This window comes from Podospora pseudocomata, assembly GCF_035222375.1.
Source record: "Podospora pseudocomata strain CBS 415.72m chromosome 2 map unlocalized CBS415.72m_2, whole genome shotgun sequence".
Classification (NCBI taxonomy): Eukaryota; Fungi; Ascomycota; class Sordariomycetes; order Sordariales; family Podosporaceae; genus Podospora; species Podospora pseudocomata.
Window position 1 is genome coordinate 1,956,500 of NW_026946365.1, and position 14,363 is coordinate 1,970,862.

General features: G+C 50.2%; 4 protein-coding genes across 4 annotated transcripts; 2 read left to right on the forward strand and 2 right to left on the reverse strand.

Moving 5' to 3' along the window:
* Nucleotides 1–334: 334 nt before the first annotated feature.
* Nucleotides 335–1,264, forward strand: QC762_204510 (uncharacterized protein; the record flags this gene model as incomplete). The annotated part of the gene is made up of 1 exon (XM_062887341.1): nucleotides 335–1,264. The coding sequence occupies one exon, from the start codon at nucleotides 335–337 to the stop codon at nucleotides 1,262–1,264; it is 930 nt and encodes a 309-aa protein (XP_062747156.1).
* A 301-nt stretch (nucleotides 1,265–1,565) lies between these two features.
* On the reverse strand, nucleotides 1,566–5,976 carry QC762_204520 (uncharacterized protein; the record flags this gene model as incomplete). The annotated part of the gene is made up of 3 exons (XM_062887342.1): nucleotides 1,566–2,009; nucleotides 2,058–3,367; nucleotides 3,426–5,976. The coding sequence occupies 3 exons, from the start codon at nucleotides 5,974–5,976 to the stop codon at nucleotides 1,566–1,568; spliced, it is 4,305 nt and encodes a 1,434-aa protein (XP_062747157.1).
* An 815-nt stretch (nucleotides 5,977–6,791) lies between these two features.
* On the forward strand, nucleotides 6,792–11,623 carry QC762_204530 (uncharacterized protein; the record flags this gene model as incomplete). Its single annotated transcript, XM_062887343.1, is given in 4 exon segments — nucleotides 6,792–8,018; nucleotides 8,087–9,526; nucleotides 9,551–9,632; nucleotides 9,645–11,623. The coding sequence occupies 4 exon segments, from the start codon at nucleotides 6,792–6,794 to the stop codon at nucleotides 11,621–11,623; spliced, it is 4,728 nt and encodes a 1,575-aa protein (XP_062747158.1).
* A 1,227-nt stretch (nucleotides 11,624–12,850) lies between these two features.
* On the reverse strand, nucleotides 12,851–14,280 carry QC762_204540 (uncharacterized protein). Its single transcript, XM_062887344.1, has 2 exons — nucleotides 13,722–14,280; nucleotides 12,851–13,543 (listed from the first exon to the last, which is right to left on the reverse strand). Exons 1-2 carry the CDS (start codon nucleotides 14,092–14,094, stop codon nucleotides 13,047–13,049), a joined length of 870 nt encoding a protein of 289 aa, XP_062747159.1. The 5' UTR covers nucleotides 14,095–14,280; the 3' UTR covers nucleotides 12,851–13,046.
* Between the last annotated feature and the right edge of the window lie 83 nt (nucleotides 14,281–14,363).

Sequence of the window (14,363 nt, forward strand, 5' to 3'; positions counted from 1 at the left end):
TGGCGCCATGAATTCAAGGCACACCACCAGCTAAGACCGACGACTTAATGACTGGCTATTGTTGAGTTGGACCCCAATCACTCAGCGCTTGTAGTCTTGCTTTATTCTCTCTTGGGGCTAAGTGCATATATGAAAATGCACAAATGCTCGCGATAGAAGTCGATCGAATGCATATTCAAGAGTTTTAGTTCAGCAGCCCCATATTTAGAACTCAGCTTCTCCAATTTCCATTTTCTCCCTTGAATCTCCTCCAAGACACAGCGCCAGACTTACGTATCTAGCCGCCAGGCTACGGCGACAACCTCATCCGACACAATCAAGCCCGGTCCCACTAATGGCGGCTCACGAGCAAACCAGACCTACGATGAACCCACCTGCCGGAGGCACAGAAAACGAGGACACCACCGTGCCCGGTCAACCTACTGTTCCGTTCAATGACAATGCGAGGATCGTCACTTTCCTCACCACCGACCTCTCGACCGAAAGGTTGAACAGTCTCTATTCGCTGCTATTCCTGACCGGCAAGCCTGAGAATATTTCCCCCTTACACCACCAGCCCATCAAAGGGCGCACGATTCTCATCACCGAAAGGCCTGATCTGCACCTCATTTGGAACATCGACCGGATTTTCATCAAACCACTTCCGAAATATCTGCTCAGCCACTCGTTTTGGAAAGCCCACCTCCATCACCGACCTGGCAGATTGGACATTACGACCCCCACGTTATGCAACCCCAAAGACACCCTCCGTCTCGAAGCCCAAGGCTTCCTGCGCACTTACTCGCGTCTCATCCGACACGAGTCGGACTTTGATATGGCCCAAAGCCTGGGACTCCTCCCCAAGAGTCTAGACTGGGCCGGTTGGTCGCATTACATACAGGCATATGCATACCTTCGGGACACCCAAGTGGCCAGACGCTATCACTACGGCGAACTTCGCTTGCCAAGACTCAACGCCTGGACAATGGTCTGCCGTGGGGAAGGTTACTTTCAAATTCACTACGACCAGTTGTCCTTCTTTTCCTGTTTTGGCGGGCCGTATCTGCTGCTGTTCGGTGCAGTTACGGTGATGCTCGCGGCCCTGCAGACGGCTGTGCAGATGGTACCGGAGGGGGGTCCTTACCGGGAGTTTGCAAATAGCTTTGTGCCCATGTCGATCGCGCTGACGGCGGCGGGGTTGCTGTCTTTTCCGGTGCTGTGGTTTTTGTTCACGATGAGGGAGCTGTGGTTGTTTATCTTCCGATATCGATCGCTTGCTTTGTGAGACAATCTCGACAACAACACAACAACCCAATGTGTGCACATTTTGATTATAGAAAGTTGCTTTTTTCTTCACAAATCCAAGCATAAAATAGAATCTCTTGGCATTATCAGGCTGTGATCCATTATAGGGGTATTTACACTAGCAACAACGTTGCCATGAGACCCACAATTATCCCATTGTTGGCTCCTTTTCCGTCAGCAAAACACACTTACATAGGTAGGAAAACATTAAATTAGACTGTCAATCTGAAAACTCAATAAACAAAAAATGAAAAAATGGCAAAACCATGTGTGCGCCATCACTACTGTTCAATGAATCCCCTCGGTCCTTGCTGGTTTCCCTTCACGACCTTCCTTTGCCCCGGAGCCGCTGGTCCACTAATCCGCTTTGACATCTCCTGTTCCAATAGCCTCATCCCTGCCTTGTTCTGCTCGAAATTCAATTCCTCGTCATGGGCATCCCATTGATAATCCACCTTTTGCTGATTGCTGGCATGTGCGAAGTTCAGCTTGTTCTGGTCTGTGCTGCGCTGGAAGTCCAACTTTCGCTGGTCCGCCTTCACATCGAGCTTGGCCATCGACTTCTTGAGCGTGACTTGCTGCTCGCCTGTCTTCTTGACATTGTCGCGGGTTTCCTTGTTCATCTTGTGGAGCTGGTGAACCTTGTGCTTATCGATTGCCTCGGTGGCCTTGAGCTTTTGCTTTTCCATGGTTTTGTGAGTGAGGAGTTTCTGCTGGTCGACTCCCTGCATGGCCGCCAGTTTCTGCTGGTCGATCGCTTGTGCGGCTTGAACCTTTTGCCAGTCTGTTCTCTGCTGGGTGATGAATTTCTGGTAGTCGGCTCTCTCCTGAGTGACAAGCTTGTGGTGGTCTGTCATCTGTGTCTGGTGGAGCTTTTGCTGATCCATCATTTGGGTCTTGCGGTAAGCCTGATAGTCCAGCATCTGTGTGAGGTGGACTTTCTGATTGTCCATCACCTGCTGGTGGCGCTCGTTGATGTGATGCTTCTGAGCGAGACCATTGTTGTCTACCGCGAGAAGTCCGGCTTTGTCTTGGTTGGCGAGCACACGGCCCCGGTGAGCAATGTGGTTCTTTTCTTCCAATGTTTGGAGTTGCTGGAGTGTGACTTCTGCGTCTTGATGCAACTTGCTCTCATGAAGGATGTTGCTATTCTGGACCTTGTGAACTGTAGCTTGTCCTTCTTGAACCAGGCGCTGCTCGTGGCGGGTTTGCTCAATGAAAATCTTCTGGAATTGTGCTTCTTTATCCCGACGGAGCTGGTCATCATGGTCCCGCTGGATCTTCTCAAGGCGTTTGATCTCTTTTGCAAGTGCCTCAGGGTAGCCGATTGCGCCGAGTGGCTGATCAGCAGCGACGTCAGACCAGTATCTATCCTCAGCCCCCTTATCTCTCAGCATTTGCTCAAGGGCGTAGTTAAGCTCAGCTTCCTTATCCGAATTTGATGGATGGAGGAATTTGAGATACATAGTTGGTGAGTAATGACAAGTGATCATGCTTCCCGTTTTCGGACTTGGCTCTTGCAGGGTATATACGTTGTTGTCGTTGTTGATGTCGTCCCAGACCATGTCAAGAAGAGCTTTGATCACTGCGAACGGTCGCGGATTTTCCAGAGCCAATATCAGGGCATTCTTCCATTTCGGTGTCTTCCAAAATTGGAAAAGGTCCAAACCACCTTTCTTGAGTTCGAGAAGAGTGTCCTCCATGTCCACCTGACTGCCACTCCCATCACAGCAGCATGCCATTTCATGTAAGGGGGTTCGAACCCCGTGAAGGAAAGACGCAAAGTTGACAGAGAAGTTCTTGGTCGCTATCAGGGCACGGCAAACCTTGCTGTGGAGGTTCCTTGCAGCTTCGTGCAGGCTACCATCGTTGGGCCTGTATGACATCTTCAGCAGAGCCTTGACAATGTCAAGGTGACCTTCGCGGGATGCATAGAACAAAGCCGAACTGTCCAAGCTGTCCCGTATTCGGGTGTTTGCCCCGGCTTTAATCAGGTGATTGACAACTTCAGCATGCCCAAAGGCGGCGGCAAGAATGAGCGCTGTGGCCTTCGAAACCGGTGCCACAAAGTTCACATCGACTACTGTACGACCGTTATTAGCCACATACTCAGAAGAAAGTATTGGGGCACATCAGCCTACCTTTGGCTTCAATCAATGCTAGGATGACACCTGGCTCAATTGGGCGACTTCCTGGTGGTCGAGGTAGTAAACTCCAGAGAAGGGCGGTACAAGGCTCAGGACCATAGTCGCTGCCATATAGGGCGGTTGGTTCTGTCACGTCGAATTTGACGCCCAACTTAATCAAGCGCTTCACAAGTTTGATGGAACCAGGATGGGCCGCCAGACACTCCCTGACTGGCGTGCGGAGTTGGGGTATCGTCTTTCTGAACGTCTGAACAACATTAGAACCATCAGATGATGTGACAATGTCGATGAACAAAAGTGCTGTCTCTTCAGTCAGTGGGGTAATCATGACTTCGAAGAAAGCACCCTCAATCGTGTCCACTGTTGCCCCACGGCCAAGAAGCATCCTCAAGACTTCAGTGTTTCCAGCCCTAACTGCCAGCTTCAGAGCCTCTCCAGACTGGAAGTTGACATTGGCGTGTCCAACACTGAGAATAGTCTCAACCATAGCCTCTGAACAACGGTGCATCAGATATGCCTCAATGGCAATAAGAAAGGCGTGGTTGGCTTGCTCTCTCCCTCGGCCACCCCACGTGAGCAGATCATGGACAAGCCAAAGATATTTGTCGTCCGGAGCGAGCCAGTCCTTGGAAGTCTGGATGACACCCTGCAAGGCATCAATGACTGTGCGAATATCGACATAGGCAGCGAAGAGCTCGAAAGCATCCCGCTCGTAGCTTTTGGCGGCATGACAGAAAGCTTGTCTGACATCGCTCCCTGAAACACCAAGATGAAGTAGTGCGCGGATTGTCGAGAGACCAGCCGGCATTTGCCATTTAGGATTTGCTAGAGCAGCGCGGAATCCAGCCAAGACTTCTTCTGGTGACTGACTGGCATGGGGTAGAAGGTTGAGGAGTGACAAATCTAAGCTTCTACAAGCAACTTGGAACACCGACTGCTCAAGAGGTTGGCGATTGTAGCCAGCTGCATGCAGTAGTCGTTTGACAATCTCAAGGCGTACCTCACTATCTGCAAGGCCAATAGAAGCAGCGACAGCAGCCTGCAGTGACTGTAGAGTGACTGGACCAGACAACAGGACGGAGAGAATTCCCAGCCACCCCTTTGTCGAAGCGAGCACAAGCGGCTGACCTCCGTTGAAGTTGACATCTGCATTGGCTCTTTGTACCAACAATTGCACCAATGAAGACCGTGACGTAGGGTCGCCCTCAAGAGAATCCCCGTGGAGCGATATGGTGAGCAACCTGTTGACTGGCTCTCCCTCCAACCCAGCAGGAAGCAAAAGGCTGGCCATATCGTGGATGATTGAAATCGACCTTACCGAAGCTAGCGAGTCGACTGTTGTAGAGATGGCGAGCTTTGACGGCCCTCCATACAGCACGGCTTTGAGCATCGGCACAGAGCGGCTCTGAATGGCAGCATGTATCACCGCCCCGTTCTTATGCTCGATTGATGAGCCATGCTGAACAAGCGACTGGATGAGCTCAACCGACCGCCTCTGTTTGACAGCTTCAAGCAAGACTTCATCTCTCACAGGACCTTTTGCCCCTGACTGTAGACAAGCAATCAGGGCCCGGTCTAGACCAGCGGTGAATGCTTCTCCCACCATGGCGTCCAAGACAAGGGGGATAGATGCCATCTCGGGTGTAGACGCAATGGCGACAGCAATATCTTCGTGGTGACCCAATATCGCGGCTTTGAGTGCAGCTGCATTCTCAAATTTCGGGTCCGCCTGTGCGTCCAGCAAATTCTGAACCTTCTTGTAGTTGCCTGATGCTGAAGCCCTCACCAACCCCTTGTGCCGGCAGTCTCCGCACGCTCCTTTAAGCTTTCCCAGCAGGAGGGGAAGCATGTCATTCGTACCGTTGTCCACAGCATGCAAAAACTGCTCATGCAGGGGCTCAGCATTCGCACCACCGGATATCAAGACAGACACTTTGGCCGTATCATTCTGGGTGATGGCAAACGGAAGTGCTCTGTCGAACGCGTCTTGGTCCGCCTTCAGAGCGAGTGCATAGACGATCTCGTATGAGCAATTCTGCACGGCTCTCTCAAGAACATCACTGCGAATATCTTCTTGATCTCGGCCGGTCATGACCTTGAAGAGGTTGGTACTCTTCCGTCGCTTGATGGAAGCATTGGCTTCGAAGTCGGTCTGCAAGGCATAGACAAGGGCTGGAGTTGCATCGGGAACTTTTCCCTCGGCGATACTTGCGAGAACCGCATTGGCGTCTTTGTAGGTGAATTCTCCTTTGGACTTTCGACTCTTGTTAGTGCAGTGCTCCGACATGAGAGCTTTGGCCCGGGCCACTTCTTTCTCCGAGAATTGCATGTCGGGTTTGAAGATGGTGGACACGGTTCTGCACAAGCTGGCCCTCACGCCGAAAGGTGATGCTGGTGAGGAGAGTGGAGGCGAGTATGGGGTCATTGGTGGACTCAATGTCGGGGTAAAAGCAGGAGATGCTGAGAACATTGTTGTTGTCGATGGTGTTGGTGGTGTTGAAATTGTTCGAGTGGAGCCCACTGTGAGATGCATTGGGGCTTCCATCGTTTCGAAGAGTTGGCTACCTACCTAGGTAAAGTACCTAGGTAACAATGTCTGAGGAGGGCTTTTGATTTCAAACACAGCCTAGCTTTGGTGAGATGAAGAATAGGGACAATTGAAGGAATTCTGTCCTGGAATCTTCTGGGTACCCTCTTCCCACGGCTTCGGGTCAGTTCTAGATGACAGCGAACTGACAGAACTTCCATGTGAGGCTCTGCGGCAAAGCAAAGTGCACAATGAGCGGATAACATGCAGTGATGACTGCAGTGTTTGTTTCAATTTCAGACATTTTACAGTCCTGGATGCCTTTTGCTGGCCGGTGGAGCAACTGACCCCCACTGAAAATGCATGTGGTCATTTGTTGTACACCACTACAGCAAGGCGACCTATGAGACAGTGCAGACGCCGTGTACTTGAACACCATGTACCTTCTTTATGAAGCATCTCCGCGGACCCCATCTGCACATGGAGGTGGACTAATTAAAATAATGTTGGGGCTGTGCAGCCACAACGGTTCCAGCCTGGGGGCCATTGTTTCATATGTTTGGGTCTAGCACCCGGTATTCCAAGAGTTGCCGTGTCAGGCTGAGGATGATCACTGAACTCCTGAATTAGTGTTTACCTCTGGCCACTCAGAAGGTTAGCATGGTGTTGTTCGGCGCTTAGGATCAAATGCAATCTCCATTTCTTTGATCTATCTAGATACTGTCGACCCAGAGATAAGTCTTCTTAAACCTAACAAACCTTCTCGTCATCGACATCAAAGCTCATTTTGTCCAAACATCTCAAATACTCTCTTATTCCTACAACTTAGCACAATGGCAATCAACGGCCCTCTGAAAGCAGTACCCGGCTCGGCAGAGTACCTGGAGTCTCAGTTGAGTGGTCCAGAGCTTAGCTGCCGGCACTTTCCCAAGTACCGTGCCGAGGAGGACCACCGTTACCCGAGTCGTCTTGGCTTTTTCTCTTCCGATCCCGAGCCCAAGATTACCTACCTTGACACCAAGAAGCTCTGCATTGCCTGTCTCGTAGCCGCAGTCCCAGACGGATTCAACTACATCCCTCCTTCAACGCCAGCAACGTCAGCGCCCCTGCCAATCAAGACACCAGAGTTACCTTCACAGGTATTCCAAGCTGGTCATCATCGTCTCAACCGAGGGTCTCAACTGGTGCCCACGCCCAGTCACCTCATTGCCCCACCTGTGTCAATCGACTTGGCACAGTCGCCATGGCTTCAACATGGTTGGAGCTGGATGAAGAGCCAACGGAAGCCATTTTACGTCGATGCGTTGTACTCTTTGAATGATCGGCCACCTATCGTTAGGGCAATAGTCACGAGAGATGCTGAAATAGCTACCCATTCGGGGACCCCGTACGCTGGTCAAATCATCACTCTCAATTCAGCTGTTTTGCAAACAGAGTTTCAACAATCTACCGTGACTTCGACGATAAAACAAGTCACGGTCAAAAAGAAAGAAAGCGAAGATGAAAAAAAGAAGAAAACCGCAACGTCGACAACCAAGGCGAAACCTCAAGACACGAATCGCGGTCCCAAGCCCACCTCCTCAGACATTCCACCAGTGCCAACGCCAAAGGTCGCTGCGAAGCTTCAGAATGATTTAGGACCTCGCTCTCCCAATACAGTTTCGCTGAGCAAGGCATCCAGCAAAGAAGCAACTTCAACAAGCATCAGTTCAAAGACTGTCAGCACTACGGGCTCCATCCAGTCGAAGCCTCGTAACGGTACGTCGGATACAAAGCTAAAGGCAGAAACCGGCTTGAAGTCAGAGGGTTTGGTAAAGTCTGGGGCTCACAGTTCTGCTGCATCATCTGTCATACCAACCGCGAAGATCACAGAGGAGCGCCATATCTCCTCGTCCATTACCAACTGGCAAGACTTGATGGTGCCCATGCCCCAGCCAACTCCTGGCCTGGATACCAAAGCCGTGGCTGGAAACGTCGTCAACACCGGGGCAAGTCTCGCTGGCAAGATATCCCTGGGACAAGCCAAACCTCCTGGAAAGGACACGGCCAACCTTACACAGGTAGGAAATACAAGTTTGACCGAGGTCTGCTCTGATAGCTCAGTCGTAACTGACATAATCTTTCACAGGCAGCCTCAGCAACAGAAGCCGCACGGACAACCATCGCACAGACGCAACAGTCAACATCTTCGTCAAGCCGACGTTATCTTGCAAAGAACTGGAGCCGCCACGAACCTATCCCATTTCAAGACAACAGCCACATACCACCTCTGAAGGCCTACAAACGTACCGCAGGAATACAAGGGCAAGCTAGCGAATTCCTGCCTTTAGAGAAGCTATTGCCCAAGGGCACTGTTGTCGCATCCGATGAGGATCTTTCCACGTTCCAATTCCCAGACAAGTCCTCTGGTCCCCTGCAGAAGATCTTGATGTCCATTCCTCAGACATCACATGCCCCCACCGGCGGCCCATCCGTGTCACGACAATTTATCGACAGTCTCTTGTCAACTACAACATCCACAGTTCAGACAAGTGCTTCCATGGTCCAGACGAGGGGGGTTGTCGGCTTGGATGGACGCCAGGGCCCTGGTCAAAAACTGCCAGCGGCGCAGGGAGCCAAGACAACATCTCTCCGACAGACAGTTGGTCAAGCCATTGGTGGTTTTACCTCCACAAAGGCAACGATGCCCTTGCCAACCAAAGCACCGGCTCAGTCATCTACCCCCGGATCACAAGCAGTGCAGACAGCTGCGTCAGGTATTTTCGCTGCTGCAAAACAGACCATCAGCTCAAAAGAACAACCCCGGAGTGCCCCCAAAGAGAACAAAGATAAGACCAAACAAAGAGTTCCGCCTGTCCCTGCTAAGCCATCGCAAGTCAACGAGTCTTCAGGGGCAGTCAAGAAGAACAGTGACACCAAGTCTAAAGAGACAAAGGTGAAGACAGAACAGACCAAGACATCCTCCACCCTCACCGCCTCTGCCAATAAAACATCCACGAGTTCCGAAGACACAAGCGAGTCTACCAAGGCCAAGAAGGAAACTTCTAGTGCTGAGACGAAGACGCGTGGTACGAACAAGCGGAGCGGGGGCGGGGATGGGAAGTCTCTGGTGGGCTCTGGGCTGAATAAGTTGAAGGACGTTGTAGCCGCAGCTGCGGAAGGCTCCGCCGGTCTCCACGAGCCCACGTCCAAGCAAGATGGAGGCAAGAATAACAAGACTGTAAAGAACGATGCTAAAAAGAAGGCTACCCATGGGGTGAAGAAAGAGGTCAAAAGCAAGGTCAAGCAAGGAATCAAGAAAGACAGCAAGACGGCTAAGCCTCCAAAGGCAAGCGGCAACAGGTCTATCAAGGAGTCGAAAGGAAAGAAGAAAGTCAAAAAGAGTATGGGGTCTACGAATTCAGAGTCTCGAAGTGTCTCCAAGAGGCAAGAGATGAAGAGCAAGACAACAAAGACAAAGACTACCACTACTAAGGCTGGGGAGAAGACGGAGAAGAAGACCGAGGAGGAGACTGAAGAGGATACGGAAGATGAGACTGAAGAGGAGACCGAGGATGAGACTGAAGAGGAGAGCGAGAATGAGACTGAAGAGGAGACTGAGGTTGGTGATGAGGATGAGAGTGAGGATGGGAGTGGGGAAGAGACTGAGGATAAGAGTGAGGATGAGAGTGAGGGTGAGAGTGGGGATGAGAGTGGGGATGAGAGTGAAGATAAGACTGAGAGTGAGGAGAAGTCCAGCAGTGAGTCATCAGGCCATAAAAGATTGTCAGACGTTAAAAAGGGATCAAATGGCGACAACGATGACGCAGATGGCTTTAAGGAGGATGGTGACTCTGATTTTTCAAATCCGATTGCCAAGAGAAAGGAGCAATCAGCAGATCCCAAAGACCCTGGGGACCCAACCAATGCCTCAAAGGGTTCTAATGAGGAGCAATCCTCCAAGGCCGACAATCTGGACACCACTAAGAAGAATGCTGTCGATGACGACGATGCAGCCGCCAACAAGACTTCGACTGCGGATGGACCATCAGATACGCAGCTATCTTCAATTACCAAGGACCAAGCCGAGGAGAATTCAAAGTTTCAAGAGTCTTCCACCGAGAACGGATCTTGCCATGCCAAGGAGGCTTCATCTGAAGAAGAGGCCGCAACATCCACCGCCAGCAAGAGCGAAGATACAAGATCCACCACTGTCAAAACCCAAGACAACACTGTCACGTCAACCAGTTATGAGGCTTCCACCAAGGAGACCCTTTCTACCAGTAACGAAGTATTGACGACCGGCGAGCCTCCGACCACGTCTCAACGATCAGTCCCTGACAGCTCTTCTACCGTGGATCAGAGGATCAGTGAACCGACAAAAGCTGGCAAGTCATCCGGTTCTGCCGTCCTAGCTGGAGCTGCGGTAACTGGTGCTGCGGTAATAGCTGGTGCAGTCATTTACCATAACATCACAAACAACAGTTCAACCACCATAAACATTGATCAGTCTTCGCACAACCACCAAATTGAAGCTGCTCAACAAGGAGAGGGAGACACTGATAGTGATAACAACGATCAACACTCTGTACAAGGAGCTCAAGACAGTGATGTTGAGCAGCATGATGGTGATAATTCGAAAGGTGAAAACGATCAACTCAGCGGCAACGACACTGATAGCGATGACGGACGTGGGAATGACACCGACAGCAATAGCGGAGAACATAACGCAAACGACTCAGACAACGATGAAGAGGTTGACAATGGGAGCCAAGCCGGCTTCGATACCCAAAGCGTCGATGGGTCCCAACAGGGAGAGCACGACAGCGACGACAATGATAACCACCACGAAAGCGACGACGGTAGCGACAATGAGGGTGACAGCGAAGGTAATATCGAATCGGGAGGAGATGGAGAGAGTGATAGCGAGGGAAACATGGCAGGCGAGGAAGGAAGTTTCAAAGGTTATGCCTCAAGTGATGATGGGCACCGAAAGTCGGATGATGAAGGTGGCTCCAACGATGACGATGGGGACGAAAATGAAGACGATTCTCAGAGGTCGAGTGTTTCTGGGGATGATGATGACAACCAGAGCCACAATGGATGGGGAAATCAAGATAGCGACGAAGAGCAGAACAATGGGAGTGATGCGGATGGCAATGGTGAAGAAAACGGATGGGGAGATGACATACAGAGCCAAGTCAGTGGTGATGGTGACAATGATGACAGTGACACCCAGAGTGTCAGCGGGCAGAGCTCTGGAGGCGGCTCTAACCACACCGGAACGGCTAATAGCAAGGATGGAAATGGGGATGGAGATGACGATGAGGATGGATACGGGTATCACAATGACAGTGGAGATGAACCCGCTGGAGATGGTGATGACCGAAGTCTGAACCAAGATAGCGATGCCTTGCAGGACGACGACAATGAGCTGGACGACGATAATGAGCTGGACGACGATAATGAGCAGGATGATGAAGCGGAGGGTGATGAAGCGGAGGATGATGGAGTTGAGGATGATGGATTTGAGGATGATGGATTTGAGGATGAGTACGGGCAGGATAAGGACGATGAGCAAGACGATGAGAATTATGAATATGGGCAGAATGAGGAGTACGGGCAGGACTATGACGATGGGCAAGATGGTGATGGTAACGGATATGAAGAAGACTATATGTACTAGTAGTATCAGTTGGAGAGAACTGGGTAGGTAGGTAGGCAACGCATTTCGTGCGAAACATCTGGGGTCTCCTTACTAGTATTGAAGAGTGCAATGTGCGGTCTTGCGTTTGAAAGAGTTCCAATGAGTCAGTGGCCGATGCCACCTTTGAGAGATCCGGTGCTTGGAGCCCACTCCTCCAGGCTCCTCTGAATTTTATTCTCAGACCGTCACGATGCACCATTTTTTTCTTATCTCACTGCATGTTGAAGTAAGCATGAACAGTCCTTGGTGGTTTGGGAAATCCGCCCTAATCAGATGATTGGTTGGTTTCCGGACCGGCGACCTAGCGCTTTCCTCCCCGGGCAGACCTTGATCATGAACAGTGAACCAACAAAATTGGCACCTAGCTTCTTTAGGTATCAACACATTGAAAGAGGGCACATGATATTGCAATTTGAGTCACAGAAGACGAGAAAATGTGGCTTCGTCTGGTTCGTTGAGGTAGGAATATAGCGTTTAGGTAGGGGTAGGTCAATACATGTACCTTATATTCAATGATCTTTCCACTGTTCTCTTACTCTGACTCTGGACCCCAGTCTTTTGATTCATCACTTCTTTCTTTCTTCTACATTGTATCAAAAGGTCCTCAGTGTTTCAATGGCGCACACAAGCAGTCATAAAAATACTCAAATTCAAAAAGGAGCCAAGTCGGCTACCTCGAATACCAACCCCGACCTGAAAGCCGACTGTTTGAGCTGCCCACTTGCCCCAAAAAGTGTCACAACCAAAACTTCTGAAACAAAGGTCTCATCTCAGTCGAAACCAACCCCAAAGCCAAAGGACCCCCACTATCTCATCAAGCGTTACATGAAGGACGGCGTGGTTCATATTCATGAGAAACTGTGGATGGAAGCAAGAGATTTGCCATAAGAGCCTGGGGCATTCCACGGAGAATTAGAGGTGCTTGAATATCTGCCTTTTATCAGTCCTATTTCCCGTCCTTTTCTTTGTTTCTTTATTAGTTTGTTTGGAGAAACAGTCTTGTTGACGCTTCTATTGTGCAGGAAACGGACTTTGATATTTGTATTCTGGCTGAGTTTGCGGGTCAAGTTCATGAATCTGTGATGATTGGGTCTTGTGACTCTGCTCCTCACCTCTCATATCTATGATGCGAATGATGGGCTTGGGAGCTCGTACCACAAGGGCAAGGTGCTGGCCAGGATAGAATTATATCAGAATTAAGTACCCAGACAGTCGTCATATTCATGAATTCAATAATTCATTCAACAGTAGGCAGTGAAAAGAACGCTCTTTCTTGAAGTCATGTCTGACTGGTTTGAGAGGTCATGAAAGAGCGTGATAATGTCCTCTCTGATGCATGAAATCTCCTAAAGAGTGTTTCCAGTTGGTGTTTGGTCTTTTACCCTTGGTCCCACAACTACAATCACCAAACCCCTTTCTCATTCCCCTGGACCTGCATCCTATTCAACCTACGCTGTGTCCACCTCACGAGCCCCACCAGTGAGTCCTTTGTAACCTTGACAATCCAACGAAGAATCAGATGTTGGTAAAGCTCGCCGCGGTATTCGCGTCCGAACTCCAGCAACAGTGTTTTGACTCCTCTAGGGTCATCCTTATCTCCTTCAGCCACAATTGCGTCGATCTCCCGGAATCCCAGAGACATGAACAGACACTGGGACATGGGCGCAGCGCTGACACACTGAGGGATCCTGTCCATTCTTGAGAGGTCTCTAGCCCATGTTGCCAGCTGAGTGCCGTAGCCACGTCTCCAGTATGCCGGGTGAACGACTATCATGCTGATGGTGGAGTGTCTGTGGACTCTGTTTTTCCTTTTGGCGGTAGCAGAGAGAAGGCCCCACTCGTCATAGTGGCGTTGGTTTAAGTCTCGATTCAGGCTATGTGGAGTTGCGAGATAACAACCTGGGAGACGTGATGGTTAAAATGAGGTCCACATAAATGCAATTTGAGCTTCAATAGAAGTATATAGATATTTGGATGTGGCCACAGTGATTTGTTACCATAGACGAAAATTCCTGTTGAGATTTTGAGATAGGAGGAGTTAAAGAGGCAATGAATGCAATAAAAGCAGTGACGTTACCATTATTATTTTTCAATTTACCAACATGAGGAGAGCCTGGGTCGAGTTTAATGGAAATAACACCGACAATGACCCGTTCACCAGCCTTGGGAGCAGTCCAACCGGTGTTGTCCGGTATGATGGCAGCTGTCTTGTTGTTTTCATCGCACAAGTAAGCGTCCTCCCGGACTAGGACTATATGATCGTCGCTCTGGATGGCATCCAGGAATTGGGCGCGGTACGACTCGATTGTGTCTTCGGGGTACTTTGCATGATTGGGACGTTCCCACTCGAACAGAGGAGAGTATCGAAAAGCGGCAGTTGCCACGACGCTAATGCGAGGAACATCGTCGGGGCTTGCGATACGCAGGTGGCCCAGCGGAGGGAAATCCATGCGGCAAACAATGTCAAATGATCGTGAAAAACATGAAAATGAGAAAAATAAACTGGTCGGTTCCCATCTTGTTACAAATTAACTGTCTTTGTGTGCACTTATGAAGAAATTCCTTGTCGAGGATTACCATTCCACCAAATACAAACTTTGGAGACACAATAGGTAATAATGGCGAGGCTCCGGTCGATGAAGTGGGTTGAGGTGGGTTGAGGTTGAGGTCCCGGTGGGTTGAGGCTCGTATACAGTGTTGCACCGTGCGAGCCTCGCGA